The following is a 17,905-nucleotide window of genomic DNA, read 5'->3' on the forward strand; positions in this document are numbered from 1 at the left end:
CTCAGGACCCGTCTGTTTCCACGCGTTAGCTTTTTTTCTTCTTGACAAAGGGAAACGCGTGTTCCAGGACAAATATAATAATTGTGTTCATGGAAAGCCACAGAGCCGCGCACCACGGCACTGCTTTTAAAATGAAATAATAGCTAATGAGATTTCAATGTGTGCGTGTTAAAAGAAATCTGGCAAATGCGCCTGTGTATAATAAACGTTCTTTCAGCTTAAGGCAGGAAAAACTTCATAGCGTTTTCCATTATCAGGAACGGGTGTTACGATAAGTGCAAGTCGTGTTTTTTTCCCTCCTAAAATCAGCCGTGTTTTTATTAGACAAATACCAAACGTAAACAAGGAAACAGACAAACAGAAAATCGGAGGTTTTTCCTCCGACCCCTTCGTTCCCCCCGTTTCCCAGTGGAGTAGAGCAGATCTCAGCAAGCATGGATTTAAAGTGAGTGCAGCACACCCAAGGTCAGCCTGTTAGCCTCTGGTAATTAAAAACAAGCCCTCCGGAGGCAGCAGAGGTTAAATGGGGAGGTTCACTTTTCCGCCTGCGACATTTAACTGAGAATACACAGTCTGCTGATAATGATGTTGGGCATTTTTCAAAGCATGATGTGCATTCACAATGGACAGCTTCTGTTTTATTAACAACAGAGCTGGTGTGGCTTGATATAAAGCATGATATGCCTTTCTTGTGACTTCTATGTCTGCTGCAGCACATGTGGATTAAAGAGCAGCATGTCAATATTTGTGAAAAAATATTCGTCAGAACAACAAATAAATACAGAAAGGAACAGAAATAACAACCTAAACAATAGTTAATAAAGCTTGACATGCATTTTCATCACACTTCTCTCTTTGTTTTGCGAGTGTGTGTGTGTGTGTGTGTGTGTGTGTGTGTGTGTGTGTGTGTGTGTGTGTGTGTGTGTGTGTGTGTGTGTGTGTGTCTGTCAGTCAATGTCTCATTCACCTCTGCCTGGCCTGGGTGCTGAGCACTGGGCTGGATATGAGGGCATTAACTGTGCTTCAGTGCACCACGCCATTTAAAAGGCAGCACAGCGCCAGCCCCGTTTGCCACAAGGCTTGTACAGGCTCATTGCCCATGGCGACCAGGCAGGCTGACCCAGGCTAGACCCAGATGTCAGGAGTGGAGGAAAGCGTCCTGGTGCACTGTGCCGATGCTTTCCAGTATGGCCCAACATCTGTCTCATCTGCTGGCACCCAACCTGCTCTGCTCTGCTCTGCTCTTACCCCTCCTCCCACCTCTTGCCTTTTTTTTTTCCCCTTCTATTTCTACAGTGGTTTTATCTACAGTATTTATATAAAATAGAAATGAAAGTCATTCTCTGTCAGTTTCTCTCTCTTACACACACACACACAAATGTAAGTGTGTATATGTGGAAGCCGAGGGGCCCCAGAGCCGACCCCCCCATTCAGTGTTGCTCACTGCATTATCCACTCTATCTGTCCATCTGTCCCTCTGTTCACCACTGCCTCCATCCAGCTGCTCACCTAGCCGTCCTATTAGCAGCGAGCTAGCATCGCTGCACTGCTCTGGGTTACCTTCAAAGACCCACCTCCTCTGCTCATAAACACTGAAACAGCTGCTCTCTACAGTATGTCCGTTCTCTCTTTTCTCCCATCCTCCTCCTCCTCCTCCTCCTCTCTTTCTCTCTTCCTCTTTCAAAGTCAAAAGTGCTTCACTTGTTAATGATGGCGGATGAGTTATAACGATAACTCATGGCGGATTTAAATACATTTAAACTAAAATAAAGTTATTATTGATTTATTTATCTTGCAAAAGTCTCTTCTACCACCTCAAAATAATATCCGCTGTTTGCCAGTTGTAATTTTAGCACAAATTTGTTCTGTAATTTGCAAAAGTGGGTCCTCATATTAAAGGTTTGGGCAAACGCATCATGCTGTAAGGATGTGATTTGGGGTTAAAAAAACAGACTGAGATGCAAGATGCAGATGGAAAAATCACACAAGCAAAAGAGCGAGAAAACAAGGCTTCGACTAAGTGAAAGCAAAGATTTCTATTTGTTTAGTCCATGATACGGCACACAGAAAACCCAGATGTTTTGTTTCATCCAATAATCCTTAAACCCCAAAGTCCTGCTTCCAATGAAGAAAAACCCAACAACACGACTTTCTTAAAGCTCCCTCTCCTCTTAACTGAAGGGTGATGTACATTAAGTTGATATTGACCTAAAGTAAATTGTTTTTCGCTTGACCACCGATGTTAAATGTACAAATAGCGGCGACAGTGTGACCCTTAAGAGAAATTTCTTTTGTAGAATTAGGGAAATGCCCTTCTTGTGTCTCCGCTCAATTGAAAATAGGAGGCGTGGAGACAGATTGGGGGTACAATCTGAGCACAATTTCCTCTGTTAGGTGAGAGGTGTCAGTTGTAATCAGAGAAGGACAGGCGGGGATAGAGCCATTGTTTCCTGCTGGTCCTGGGCTCATCCTGCCTCTGTGTGGGCACTAATGAAGAGGGGCATGTTGCGCAGGGATAGTTTACCCGCCTCCTCTCCTGTGAGTTGGAGAACGAGAGCCAATCTGTCAGGGAAACATTGAGTGAAATTGCCCTGTGGTACAGCAACGCCTGGTGACAGCCACTTGCAGACTGCCAGCCCACCAGACTGATGCTACCACCCTGTATTGACAAGCAAATTACAGTCTCCAACACTCAAAAGCTTCCTAGAAGATTCATTTACATCCATCAGCTTTAAGCCTTTGTTACCTCGCCGGGTTTTCTTCTCTTAAGGGCAGAGGAAGGAGGGAGGATCCCAGACTGTTATGACAGAGGAGATTGTGAAGAGGCTGTGCAGCCAACATTAAGACTGACGGAGCGGCGAGGCTCGCTGACTGGATGGCTGATCACATTACCTCTGCAGCATTGTGGGAATTAATTCTTCCAATAAGATCATTTTTTAAGGTTCATATATTGCACAATCTACACTGAGTAAATTGGTGGAAATTATACGTTGCCATGCAGCTGACAGGAAGAGATATTTTAATGGGGTTCAGCCATATGTGTATGGGACTTGTGTGTACCTCTGTGTTTGTGTGTGTGTTGTGTACGTGGAGATGGAAGTTTAAAAGTTTAAAACGGATTACGGGTGAGGTTATTGTCACATTGAGCTTTGTGAGGCATTAGTTTGTTCGATGTGACAGCGGAGCAGTTTTATTCCATTTAGGAATTCCACTTTAAACAAATAGACAGACTAGTCTTTGAATTAGAAGATTAGAGCGGCAACTAACGATTATTTTCATCATCGATTAATCTGTCGATTATTTTCCCGATGGATCGTTTGGTCCATAAAATATCAGAAAACCTTAAAAAATGTTGATCGGTTCATCAAACCTGGAAATGATGATGTTCTCGGTTGTCGTGTTTTGTCCACAAACCAAAATGATTCACTTTTAATTATTTCTAAGAAATGAAGAAAATATTCACATTTAAGAAGCTTAAACAATCAGAAATCCTGTTTTAATCATGAAAAAAAGCTTCAAACCGATGAATCGATTATCAAAATAGTTGTCGATTAATTTAGTAATCGATTAATAATCGATTGTTAACTGTTTTATCACTGGACATTGGTTGTGTTGTGATTTTGACATTGTTTATGATAATTTTCTTTCCCGCTGAAGTAAACTATATATAACTTTCCATGCACTGGGTTAATTTTAAAGGAGACGGCGCGCGCCGGTGCTATTATTGCTTTAAAAAGGGAGGAGACAACTGTAACTTAATTCGCCGTCTGGATCGATATGATGTTTTTAATCATAACGGGCTCTCAGTGCTTTGTAGAGGAAGTGGCAGCGGTCACATGGTTTGTTGCTCCCAGCCATGGAGAAAAGGGCATGTTTGACTTGCCTTGCTGTTTTAAGGGGAGTCTCTATGCAGGGTAAATAGCAGCCAGCAGGCGGAATATGTGACAGGCTGACAGACTTCAATTAATGGAAAATGCACCTCTTTTTGTTGACTGTGTTCTATAAAGGTCGGCCAAGTCATGGTTTTTGGAGGCAGTGTTTTTGCCCATTCCCAGGGTTAGATGCATAATCAGAATTAATGACTGCAGACCTGCCTGCCCTCCTCACCCCAACCTTCAGATATATGACTGTCTCATCTGACCTCATACACCACCATAAATAGACTCTGCGTGCCTGTCTGTCTGTCTGTCTGTCTGTCTGTCTGAACAACCACTCCTTTCCAATGGACTTTGCTTTGATACACAAACTAAACTCCAACAACATATTTACTTATGCGACCTCCTTCTTTGGCTCTCACGGACACGTATGTGCAAGAATGCTTCAGCTCGCCTGGTTTAATCTTTTTGTCAGCTGTTAAGAATCACATGTTTCACTTGAGTTTTTTCTTGCTATTGTTGACAGAGACGCTGCAGTGACTTAAGCTTTCTAATCTTTCTCCCCCCTTTTCTCGCTCTTGGAGAACAATACTGATTTGTAGATATGCTTCAAATCCAGTTACTCAAAACTGCAAAGGAAAGTTATAGAAGCGAGGTTATGTAAGATGGCTTCTTTTATCTTTTATGGGAATAAAAGTCTGTGGTAACAATAGTACGTGGAGCGTTGAAGGCAGTTAATTATCTATATTAAGCATTTTGTCCTCAGGTGAAGGTATGACCTGGGTTCAGCTCTCTTAAAAGCTGTTAGAAAAGCCTGTAGGGTTTGGAACCACTCCCAACATTTCTGTTGCTTAATAATCCCCACTGAGCTTCACATACTGTACAACAAACTTTTTTTTTTTTTCCTTCATATTTTTTATCCTAATAGAAAAAAACATATACCAGTTAAGGTAACGGCAGTAAAATAAAAGGAGATGTTTGATTACACACTCAGGTGTCCCGTGATAAATTCACTGGCAGGCGATTAAGGAAACCAAAGTGATTCTCATTCCGGCTAATAACTATTATCTTCCTTGCTCCTCTGCTGGGGGGATAAATCCTCTATAAAACGGGATAAATGACATATGTAAGATGATCAGCACGTGTTAGCCAGGGGCTTCCAGGATTATTTAGTGTGCGGCTCGTCACTCAGCGTACAGCTGCTCAGCCATTCTCCCTGCCCAGGGCTTGGCGGGCGTCCCGAGCATTCTTTGTCGTAGTGCCGTACATACCTGGAGCTGGAGGGGGCTGAGTCCTGACGCTGCCGCAGCTGCCATTGTGGATGGAATGAACTGCATCGGGTAGTTATCACCTGTCAGAGAGGGAGAGAGAGGGAGACAACAATGCATACAGGTTCAGACAATGAGAGCAGGCAAGTGCCAACACGGATACGCCGGGCCCCGCGCTGCTCTGCCACAGCAATGTGGCACATCGCAACGAGCCCTCGGCTCCGAGCCCAAACATCTGCATTAACAAAAGGCTAATCTAGTGCTACTGCAGCGGGATTACTTGGGAACATTTCACACCATTCTCTCCTTCCTCCACCTGCACTTCTCTCTTGGAAACATATCATGACAGCAAAATATTTCAACAAGTTATGGACGCATGCATGCATGTGTGTGTGTGTGTGTGTTCACAATAAATGTTAACTATCCCCCTGGTATTCAATTAGTGGTTATGTAAAAAGGACCAGCATGTTCTCTCAGGCAGTCCGTACAGCTGTAGACTTGTCTGGCTATTGTTCAACACTACATTGTTTGTGTCTGAGTGATAGCTTTGGCAGCCGAGTGAAAGCACTTGTATGTGAACTGGTTAGAACAAGTGTGCAGTCACAATAACAAGAGTAAAAACACACACACACACACACACACAAACACACATTCTTATCTCGCTTGTCACTGTGATCAAGCCAGAAAGAATAGGTTTTCCCAATAGCAGCGGTATTCATTACTATTCACGCTGTTGGCCTGCCATCAGCATGTTTGTCAGACAGCGGCTGCAGGATGAGGGATATCCACGGGGTACAGAAGCTTTTACACATTCAGCCCCGGTGCGTCGAGACGCACACAACAGCCCCAGTGAGACGGGGCAGCACAGAGAGTGTTCGTAGAGAGCAGGGTGGGTCTGGAGTAGGGGGGTGTCGGGGGACACACAGTGTGAGAGGGGAGGGGTAGTTGGCCTTCGCTCAGACCCCACTTCTGCCTGTCACTTCCCCTCACAAACATATGGAGCCATTAAGCCACAGACAAGGTAAATGTATATACCTTCTCTTTCACTTTGCCCTCGCGCGCTCGCCTCACTTTGCAATCTTGTACAGCGCAGCACAATGTGATACAAGCCATGGAAATTCAATCCCCATTTAGGAGCGAATAAAATCACACAGCAGAAGTGGTTTCAAATGGTGCTGGGTTGGATGTGCGGCCGTGTGGTTATTTCTATACCTCCTCTTTCTTTGGTATCACTTTCTCTCTGTCTCTCCCTTGCTCTGTGCTCTCCGTGACGTCGGATTTGGGAATAATAAATGGCTGGATGTCTTTAGATGTCATGTGAAACCTGGGGAGGGTCATGTGCTAAGTGAGCGCCCCACCACTGCTTGGGGCTCTCAGGCTCCGAGGTCTGGCTCGTCTTGGATGCACACAGTCTGTGTCGAGGCAGCACAACGGACCCTGCGCCAGTTTTCGGCAGTTACATTTAAATCTGTGTTTTTGTTTGTTGTTTTATTAAAAGTCTCCGTGGCCGATCCCACGCCCAGTGGCTGGGGTCTGTGGGGGGGAGAGCAGAGCAGGTGACACCGTGGTCATTTCCCTGCTCATGTGATGCTGAAATACAAGACATCATTCGGCTCAGGGCTGACAGATGTACAGTAGCTGAAGCCTTTTTATTAGTCCAGATCAAATGATGATGCATAAATATCACTGTACCACTCAAACTTGATCTTCTAGCACTCTCAGTATGTTTCCATGCACAGTCAAGTCAATGTACAAGCATGATTATTCCAATTCCTCATTCATTTTATTATATTTTGTGTCTATATTATAAGACTTTTGCATATATATATATTTTTTATTTTGAAATTTTAATATTTTGAAGTGACAACTAGAAATAATAATAAAAAATAAAAGTTTTAAGCGCCGCCTTTGAGAAAGACTGGCAGCGGAACGCAGAGAGAGCTGTGAGATCATTCTGCAGGTTCATTAGAGGCACATCAGACTGAATGCTGCCACGTCTGTGTCAACAGTGCGCGCAGACCGGGAAGTCCGACTCGTACCTATTTGTTTAACAGATGAGTCGACGACTCGGCGGCTGTGCTTGTCTAACCGTGGAAGAGCAGGCCATTGAGCACAGCCAGCGGACGGGGTGATGACTTGCTACTGCGGCGCTAGAATGACCCTGTTTCCACGGGAGCACCGCAGGGCCCCGGGGTCATAAGCAGTGGTCCCTGGGGGCTGTCTCATAATGATAACATCAGATTAGTGTGCCTTAGTCTTGGAAGTGAATGCTTGGCCACTCACTTCATGGAGGACGGACGCGGCAGCATCCTGTGTGCGCGGCGGGGGGGGCGATGATAACATTGTATTCTCTGGAAATATTGTGTATATTGTGTCGTAGCGGGTGAAATAATAGATTTATTTTTTTTTTATAAAGAAAATACCTCTCCTCACTGCAAGAGTCATTTTCAGACCCCCTTTGCTATTTCTTCATGAACTCATGAATTATGCAGGAACCATGCACACGGCGACCCCCTGACCATGATTCCATAATAGCTCCCGTTATTTGAACTAAAACATTTTCCTTGTCAAATCTAGTGCACAAAGCATACTGGTAAAAGACTCCCCCTCAGGCACTTTGTTTAAGCTGTCATGGCTCCATAGTTCCAAAATAGCTGACTTTCTTTTTCATCCTGTGGTTTTTATAGTTAATTCATTAACTGCACTACCACACCTTTTTGATGTTCCGCCGTGAACCTCGTCTTTGTTCTACAAACACACCAGCGAGGTGTTCATCAACACAACACTGTTTCCTTCTATTCACATGTTTGGGAGATGTTGAGGTTTAATACAAAACATGTATAGATTTGTCTTAATCGTTTTATATGTGTACAGTAGCACGTCTTTAATTTTTCCACTATAATACGAGGGTGTATGAGGTTACTGTTGCTGGCAGAACATCAGTCAACGTGTTGCAGCAAACTTTTTTTTAATGTTTTTAAAGCTGTGGCTCTTGTCTTTACTCAATTTGAAAGACAAAGGAGGAGAAAGAGACTTGTTGTTACAAGCAGTGAAAACCTGTTCCTAACCCCGTCCAAAGAAACTACTCATCTAATAATTGTTCTTTAATTACTTTACTTTGCTGTCAAATGGGCATAATTGTGTGAAATGAAAACAGCGTATCGTCGGTAACAACAGGAAGACTTTTTATTTAGGGTGTGGATCCTTTGTGTTGTCGGATCAGCGGATACTTAAAAAAGGCGATTAGAGCCAGCTCACTCCTGAAGGATACTTTCATGTCAGAGACATGTTTACATTCCTCTGCTTCTCTGCCCATATCTATTGTTCCACTCAGATGAGAACATTCCCAGGCTTGGTCTCGAGTCCAAGTTCAGACAGAGCAGAGCATGTCAGTGGCCTCAAGTGTGAATGTCGGTTACCGTGCCTCTGGTGCATGTCGAGTTGTGTAACGACTACAGGCGTAAGAGTTGTAATTGTGATGATGCATATGAGACATAGCAAGCAGAGAGAGAGGGGGGGGAGGAAGGGAAAGGGGAAGGGGGTGAAGTCAAAAATGAAGTTGCAAGCATACCTGGCTTATAAGACATTCCCGGGGGGAAGAGAAAGCCTTGCTGTGCGGCGGCGGCGGCTGCCAGAGTGCGTTGGTCGTGTGGAAAAATGGGGATCATGAGCGGAGGCATGTGACCCTGGACCTGCTGAACAGATAGGGAGCAGAGATCAGAGAGAGGCCTTAGCACAGGCACGGTTCACAGAAACATACAGCCCAGTTACCAGATCACAGCTCTTCCTAACGCGTGCTGACAGGGGGGCTCCGCGCCAATGTCGGCCCGCATGCGCTCACACAAACCCGAGCTGAGTTCTTAATCCAAACCACCATTTTTTACCTTTCTCCATCAAAGGCCCCCGCATATGCACATTGTCTCAGCGTCAGGTAGAGGAGGCGACGTGTGGGACAGAGAGCGGAGAGGCTCGAAAAGGTCTTTAAGGCATCTGGAGGCAAATACTGCATGTGCTGAAAGAGGCACTCACCAACAAGTGTTCTACAAGCACACACACACACACTCCTCAAGGGAAGATCAACTAGTCACACAATCTTGGATGATCATTTACTCAGATGATAAAAGCCTGAAGACAATCCAGTAATTTACTACTACTGTTTTCAGCACAGGAAAAATAGCAGCTGGTTGAAAAGTACTCGCCACTTGCTGTATTTCATTTTAATGTCGTTCTCCGACTGCGTCTGTTCCTCTCCCATACTAACCTTCACCGCGCAGCCTGTTGCTGGCTTGTCTACTGGGGATATCGGCAACAAACTCCCCGCATGTGTGTGTGTGTGTCAAGGGTGGGCGAGCAGCGTATGTCTGAAGAGTGGCATGTGGCGTTTTTGTGCACGTGTTGCAAGGTCCAATCTCACTGTCACGTCCTGCTTCCTGAGAGTCTATGACGAGGAGCAGCTCTGCTACCACGGGCCTGCGAGAGTTAATCTAGCACTGAGCCAGCCTACCTCAGGGGAACCTGCCTGGAAAATGGGTTAATAAAGGTCATCCCCCAAAATAAACACTTTACAGAATGTTTCTCCATTCATCCCTCCTTAAAATCAACTCGCAATAAAACGGGTCTGGGTGCAATTACCGCCGCTGCATTGGGGCATGAAATCAACCTGCTCCCCCCCCCACTCCCCCGCCCATGTTCTGGCTGAGGTCTGCTACGATCTCCACTTTTTCAGCCTGCGCTCGTCCCCCTGTAGACCCCGCACCAAAGTGGCTGCACCCGGCTTCCCTCGCAGCGAGCACACAAAACTACTTAAAACTACTTTTATTGATCTGTCCAGAGGTGCAGAGCTCGACTGAAAAATCCAAATAAACAGGAACATTTTATGTCTACGGAGCTTTTACCAAAGTGCAAGTGCAGGGAGTGCGGCGCAGAAGAATAGAAAAGTATGTCATTCTTCTCAAAGTAATTCTGTCGAAATGTGCCGTCACTGCAGAAAAAACAAACGTCCGAGGAGACCGCGACGAATGACCTTAAATAAAACATTGCTTTATGGGGATTTGTAGGGATTTGTGTTCCAAGTTTCCAGGCTGAAATGGATGAACGATGGATTTTGGCCTCGCATGTATGGAACATATGGAAAAACACAATAATTAATGTCACAACATGAGGCAGGGCCAGTGACAGGTGGGGGGGTGAGACACTGGGGAACACCGTTTTTCTCTGTCTGTGTGTTTGGACTGTAAAACCAGATGGAGTCTGTTTCTGACTGTGTGGTAGTCACAAGACAGAGAAAGAGACTCCCTCAAGTCCACATGCCTCCGTGTGCGTTACAGATGTATTGCATAAACCATCGTGAATGAACTAACACACTTCAACAGTAAATAAAAGGTTATGTCATCTAAGTTATGTTATTGACTGCCAAATATTTGAACTAAACACAGAAAGCAAAACGTCACTCACTCCGTTTCCAGTAGTGATGATTTAAATCAGCCCTTCGTCATAAATTATTCACAGCTCTCGGTCCACATTTCCTCAAGCTCGCGAATAAAAAACAGTTTTCTCTCGAGTCGAAATATCAGCGAGTCAGCTGCTAGTTAGTTAGTTTAAAAGTTTAAAGGTAAAAACGACCGCACACGTCATTATGATCCTTTTTCCAATCGTCCGACGCACAACAAAGAGAACAGAGGAACTGTGGTGATGCAAACGCGGCGTATCTATAAAGACATCAGATATCGGCCCTGTTTTCCCTCCACTGCACATTAAATGCAAATGATATCATTTCATCTGGGATATCAGCTTTTATCACTATTATTATTTTAAAATATGGGGCCGAATATACAAGATTCATTGAGGCAAGACGGAGCGTAAATGCGCGTTGAAGGGGAAATAAACGCATTGAGTCGGAATCGCCGTGATTTGCGGTAATGAGCTGCGCACATTAAAGTTTAATTTACGGCAACTAATGTCAGAGAAAGGCAAATCAAATTTTGAGGCGCTTCAAGGTGGCAACAAATAGTGGAGGTTAGTCGCACTGTCGATTAGCAGCTGGCGCACTGACGGAGCACATCCCGACATTTTCACAAACGCTTTGTCTTCACACAAAAAAAAAAGAAGAAAAATTGACTGTTAAAGCAAATTAGTAGGAAAATTAAGAAGTTAATTTAAAACAGAAAAAAGTGCTCGCATACTGTTTGCCTTCCACTCTCATTCAAGTTCATCCACGTATGGGCTGAGTGCCCGGGATCTTTCCGTTGCCAACATGATCTTGAGGAGTCAGAGAATAAAGTGGAGCAGATGTGAGCGGGGCACTTGGGCAGCGTCCTCCCTTCTCCTCGTAAATACAGCGCCATTGTTGTGCTGGCACTGCTCTTCCTTTGTCTTAGCACTGCTAAGTACTGGATAATGTCATTTCACACCATCTGCCCCCAGGCTTCATTAAAGATACATGAATGGGCTATCTTATGAGGAACAGGTGCTATTGTTTGTCCCTCAAGACCCGGCACTAAGGATCTGACTCGGAATACTTGAAGAGGAGCATCTGTAGTGATCAGTCAGACAGACTTGGCCGAGGCCCCCGTCTCTGCCAGCACGCGCTCCAACAGCGGTTTCTGGGGGAACTCGGCCGCCTTGCAACATGTATCATCAATTCACATGACCTGATGAAGTCTGTAGCGGGCCAGCACGCAATCTGTTTCCCTCTCAAGGAGTCGCTGGGATTTGATAAATAGCACCAACTCGCAGTTGTGTAGCAAGTCGGCGGCCGTAGGCTTATAGATCCTGTACAGGATTATTGAGCAGCTGATCTGGTTTGTTCTAGTCACATTTTAAGTTGTATTACATCTGCAACATGTTCTCCTACTGTATTTTAGTTGCATAATTTGGCAGCTTTATGCCACATTTGGCATAAATGTGTGACTTTTCATCTTTTTTATTACATTTCTTTCATATATGCAGTATAAAGGAAGTTAGGGCTGGACGATATGGTCAAATAAATCAATATTGATAATTATTGTGGTAAAAATGTCAGATAAAGTGGAAAAAGATTACAGAAAAAATCGAATTGTGGTTTTAAACAAAAGCAGTTCACAAATCCTCGGCTTTGTTTCTCAAAGTGTATTCTCATATACTGGACCATTGTTATATTGATATTGAAGAAACTGATGTCAATTTTCCTCAAATCAATAAATAACTCCACACACTCTTAATACTACATTAACCCATGGATGACGCACTTCTAGTTCCTTCTATCCACTGCATACATGTGGTGAAATACAGCCAGTTGTTCCTGTGCGATTTAAAACACCACGTAATGAGTAATGTTTCCATAAACACGCGAGCGTCCAGCTCCAAAAAACGCTGAGTGCAAATGGAGACGTACAGCACATTACAGCGCTCACTTGGACCCCTGTCAACACCCATGCTCCTCAGTGTCTGTTATAGTGTGTAGAAAACACAGAGGAGGCCTGCTGAAGACCCCCTGCTGGCTTCTCGCTCTCGCTCTGCCTCTCTAAACCCTACACTTCCACGCACTGAGCCCACTCGAGCTTTGCTACACAGCTGAAAGTCAGAATCTGAAAGTGTTTTACTGCCGAGATGCAAAGAAAATATTATATTTTATTTCATTATATTATATTCAGCAGCATTTGTACAAAGAGAGTACATATATATATATATATATATATATATATATATATAAAGATGTAATTTGGCTGTACTCTCTATGTGAAGCAAAAAAAAAGTCCATATTAACTTAATTAAAAGACTGTGACGTCTGCCTCAGTCTCACCTCGTTCCACGGTTTCTAGCATGAAAGCATCTGTGAGATCCTGGGTATAATATCCTGATTATCTGCTACTTGACACCTTTGAACACACCTCTCAAACAGATGCTTATCTCGGATATAATCTGCGTTGGTTTGTCTTGAGGAAGCGAGGTGAAAAAGGTACAGCCACTCTCAGAGCTTCGCGCCGAAAACACGGAAAACAATATGACCACAAGTAGCCAAAACATGTTCTGAAGGGCTTGTGGTGATAATGTCTCCCTAATTGTGTAAAATCATTTAGATTATAATAGAGGCCTTTTTTCATGGGGATGAGATCACAATCATCAGTAATTAGTGGAGGACTCGTGTTTCACTGACATCTCATTTTAATAAAATTACTTCCACACTTTAGTAGCTGTCAGATCAGCAGCTCGCGCTAACTTCCTTTTTCACATTTTTCTATAGGAGGGGATCTGTAATTTCACCCAGGGTGGATAGACTCCAGCTGTTGCTGTAAGAACTGATAGTTCACACTTCATCCCGCCCCCCGCCCGCTTGCTCTCCACTGAGCCGCGCACCAAAACGCCTGCGTACAGAAATCACCTTTTGTGATCTGTTTAAAGGGAAAGTGATCTCGAGGAAGCTGGCAAGTCTGGCTCCGTCCCAACAGCAGCACACACACAGTAAAACTGACACTAGACAGCAGGATATGTTTAACACCCGCCACTGTGTACACAGCCCGCTGGGTGTACACTGTACCAGAGCCTAACCAGCAGGAAAATCACTCAGTGGAAGCACTTCTACTCTGCTGAATCCTCTGTGTATAGCCTCAGGACCCCCCCCGCCCCCCTGCCCCCCTGCCCCCCCCAATGAAACAATCAGCAGTTCGTCAAACAAATATTACTCCTTTACTGCAGGTCATTTATTTGCCAGTTACGCTGCTGCTGCTGCTGCTGCTGCACTCGACTGGTGCAAGACACGGCAGACGCAGCGCATTGATCGAACAGAGGTGCGGTGCTGTCTGAATTTGTCTGTAGCTAATGGTAATCAGACAAATAGATCAATAGGTTTGCACTAGACTTTGATGCTCCAGACTCCTGCCTTTGAACCAAGGTCTTCATATTACCACTCGCGCTATTCCTGCCCCCGTCCGCTCTGGAAATGAGCACACGGGAACGGGAGGGCAAACGGACCCGGAGAGGTCCGGGTCACTAACAAAGGGCCCTTGTCCTTGTCGAGCCTCTGACCTTTTCTCCTCACTTCCTTCCTGCGTCTGAAATTAGTGTAAAACCTGGAAATCAATAGCGGACGCGCAGCAGCGGCCAGAATAATAAAGTCACACTTGTCTTTTTCTGATTAAGAGCAGACACCGTTTGCTCAAGTTTGAGTGTGACACCGCACGTCAGTCGTGTTACAGGATAAAGAGTGAGGTCAGGCTCCGCAGAGGGAATAAGCAAGAGATGACTTCTTGTTCCACTAATTCCTTACACAGTAAAACAAGCCTTCTTGGAAAACAGCCATTCCAATATGTCTATATTAAGACGGGAGCTTGAAAGCAGGGTATAGTCCAACCCTCTGACCCATCTAACACACCCCAGCCCCATCTCAGCACTCCCACACCGACTTCACTGGCACTAAAACACGCCGCTCAAACTCATTTTTGCAAAAAAGCAAATTGCACTTTGAAATGTATGTTTCTTTGGTGGATTTGGTGCATTTTTGCACAGAGCAACACAAACCTGCGCTTCACAATCGTCTCAACAGTTTTCTATTTCTAAAGAATTGTAAGCTCCTTTTTTTTTTTTGAGGAGGCAGGAGCAGACGTGGAAGAAAGAATTTCAAGGTCTGGCCATAAAATTAATCTCTGCTCTGCAGTAAACTGGCTAAATCCACGGGGATTCCCTCAAACAGCATGTGTAATGACGGCAAAAGAAGAGAACAGATACAAACAAACACACAAGTGGGATTTGTTTTTGTTTTTGGGGTGGGGGGCAGCATCATTATCCTGCATATACCTCGCTATATGGAAATGAGAATAAGTGAAATGCCTCTGACCCTCATTCCAGGGGGGGAGAGTGAGTTTGTAAAGAACATTAGACACGGCCTGGTCAGATAGCCTGCGACATCCATGTGAGAGGTAGTGGGGAATAAACTGATTTAAGTAAGTCAGGCTGTGACTGTTAGGGTTTAAACTGTGTTGAACTTCAACACTCTGTGTGCTCTGACCTTGTTTGGGGGGGGGGGGGGGGGGCAAACGTCTTTTGCGGCTGTAATGACAAAGTGTTTTCTGTCTGACAGGGAAACAGTAGACCACCCCTAATTTGTTGTCCACACCATTTCCCTCTCTGTCCCCTCGTCCAATCAAAGGCCGCGGCTGTGTCTCCGCTGTTACCTCCCAGCTGCTCGGGCCACCGAAAACAACACAGACCATTATGTTGTTCGGCAGAGAACAGGCCCGTGAGGAGGGGCAGGTTTATTAGAGACACAAGTGTGTTGTTGAGACTTTAAACTCACTCAAATATGAAAGTGGGCAAGAAAAGCTGCAGCGAGATCAAACGACTACGCCTTTCTTTTTGCAGGAAAATTAAAAATAGGTGTTTTTGGAAACGGAATGATTCACAATTCACATCGCGACACAAAGTGGCCCATTCATTGTGTTCCGTTGCGGAATGCTTGGACTCTCCTCACCCCCCAAAAACAAAAACCTCCTTTTTTAACATTGGGCCATGGGCTGAATGCTTTGCTTTGCCACCCCGGCCCTAAGAAAACACGCGCCCCTTTCTCCTCGCTGGCTGCCCGTGCACAGTGGGGCCCATTAATGCGGCTCCCGCTCCCTGTGAGTGGGCCCGCCGCGGAGGACGACGGCCGCGCAAAGCCAACGCAAAGACACAACAGTTTGCACAACATTAGCAGAGAAAACACACACGGAGGGAGAGGGAATAAAATCAGCATTACACTGGAGGATGTGTTCTCTCCCTCAACTGATATTTTCCCTTTGAGGTGTTGGGTTACGACGGGCGTTAAGTCGCTTGGTTTGTGGCGCTCCAGACAGGTGTGATATTCAGATAGAACACAGAAATACTTCACTGTATGTGTAGTATAGATTAAATTTTGCCTGGTTATCGTCTGTCTTAAGCCTTAAAATGAGCATGTGTAAATGTGATGTTTGAACCTGGATGAACCCGTTCAAATGCGATCAACATCCTTCCCATTGCTCGTGGTTGGTCTGTTGTTCTGTGGCGTTTCTTTTCAAAGTCAGTGGATGAGTAAAGAATTACGAAATGAAAGATGACGTAAAAATATTGTGTGCCGTCGCATGTTGTAAAAAAGTAAGAAAAATGCGCTTTTTTTACGTCAATCGCTGCCAAAAATGAGGTAGACAACGAAGAAATGCCGATAAAAACCCTCATGCATTGCAGAGTCATTTAGCCTGAATGAATGAATGCTGATTAAACACACCGGGGGGGGGAAACCTGTTCAAACCCAGGATTAAACAGCCTTTTTTTTAATCCAGTGTGAATGAAGCGTTGGTGTTGGTTTTTCCTCCGATGGCAAAGCTGAAAGTTGGTGTCATAAATGAACCTGTCCCGCGGCTGCTTAACAAAACCCTCAGGTGACTAATTTTAAGTAGACCCTCAGGTGTGATTTCACGCATCACCGCCGCTTATGTGGCACCTCTCATACGGAGCCTCTTAATTATTGCTGCTTAAACAGCAGAGGTGTCGGAAACACAAAGGCCAATTACACAAAGACGGGGCTTTATTGTGTCATTTGCATCAATAATTGACCCGTGTTTGTCTACAGTCATTGGCACAAACAAGCACGTTTCATTTGGCGGTGACTAAATGAGTGATAAGAGATTGCAGATATAATATAGTTACTTAATGCCCTCGACTCTTTTGTCAGTGTAAATACGTGGGTTTCATTTCATCCAGAGGAGAAAGCGTAATGAGAGAAACCCACAGACCTTAGGCCGTTCAAACAGCATCTCCTGTACTGAATTTGTTTAAATAGACAAACGGTATTACATGCCAACTGTGCAGCCACTCCGCTTCATTAGCAGACTATCACTGCCACTGCTGAGCCGAGGTTATTACACCTTTCTGCGCATCATTAAGTTTTAACAGGGCCGCGATGGCTTTATTGTTTAAATTGCACACGACTTTGTTTAACGTCAGCGTTTCCTCATGCTTCCTGACAAGGAGTCACATTTCATAACTAATTAAATTGATCCCTCCCTCCCCACCGATAGAGGCCACTAAACGGAATTATTTGTATCAGAGTGTCAATATATTAAATCACGGGGGCTAATGAGTCGGGTCACTGCTTTCTTTTATCCTCGGTCTTGCATGTGCACATCTTCATCAGCTAACAGTCTCCTTAAATGGAGGATGAGCGTGCAGGACTGAGCCTCGCTGGGCGAGAGCCAAGCCCGTCGGTCTGGGCTGTTAATGCCCCCTCGTAATCTTACTAGCGGGCTAACACAGCGCTCGACAACACACGAGAAAGAACTGGCGACGCAGCGTCGACACACACACACACACACTCATACATATATTATCATTTCCCTGCTCTATTATTCTCTTATTATGGCGCTAACAGTTCCAGTCGAGCTGTGCTAATTGGGGACTTGCTCGTTTGTCTTTAACATTGTCTATTTTTGTGTTTTTCCTCCTTTGTCAGCGCATTATTAAGAGTCTCACACTGCGACAACAAAAGCATCTGAGAATACACAAATTAGCGCTATTATCTTGGTGCAATTACCATACAGCTTTGTGTTTATTTCAGTCAGCTCGACTGATTTAAAATATTTACCATAATGTGTGGTTTATTATTAAATGATCACTCTTTGACTGCGTATTTCTTTTTATGGTTTAAAACAACAGTATCGGGATCAAACGTCACGGATCTGGTTAGATAACTATTTATGGAGCATTAGGCAAACGCACATAAAGCGACGCATAATGGCGGAGGCATTAGCGGGAGTGCGGCTCGTGAGCGACGAG

The 17,905-nt window shown here is 44.7% G+C and overlaps 1 protein-coding gene and 1 long non-coding RNA gene across 7 annotated transcripts in view; one reads left to right on the top strand and one right to left on the bottom strand.

The window, feature by feature from the left end:
- The window catches only part of LOC131459316 (uncharacterized), a 233,381-nt gene that overhangs the window by 134,364 nt on the left and 81,112 nt on the right, over positions 1–17,905 (top strand). The gene's annotated exons all lie outside the window — the stretch shown is intronic.
- Positions 1–17,905, bottom strand: part of sox6 (SRY-box transcription factor 6) — a 122,828-nt gene that overhangs the window by 25,970 nt on the left and 78,953 nt on the right. For 5 of the 6 annotated variants that reach the window (XM_058629007.1, XM_058629006.1, XM_058629008.1 and 2 more), the window contains 2 exons: positions 8,715–8,838; positions 5,147–5,226 (listed from right to left, as the gene is read on the bottom strand). In XM_058629007.1, the coding sequence (XP_058484990.1) occupies positions 5,147–5,226; positions 8,715–8,838 (204 nt within the window). The remainder of the gene's footprint in view (positions 1–5,146; positions 5,227–8,714; positions 8,839–17,905) is intronic. The other variant, XM_058629004.1, reaches the window with a different exon arrangement.

The sequence above is a fragment of the Solea solea genome, chromosome 5, assembly GCF_958295425.1.
Source record: "Solea solea chromosome 5, fSolSol10.1, whole genome shotgun sequence".
Taxonomy (NCBI): domain Eukaryota; kingdom Metazoa; phylum Chordata; class Actinopteri; order Pleuronectiformes; family Soleidae; genus Solea; species Solea solea.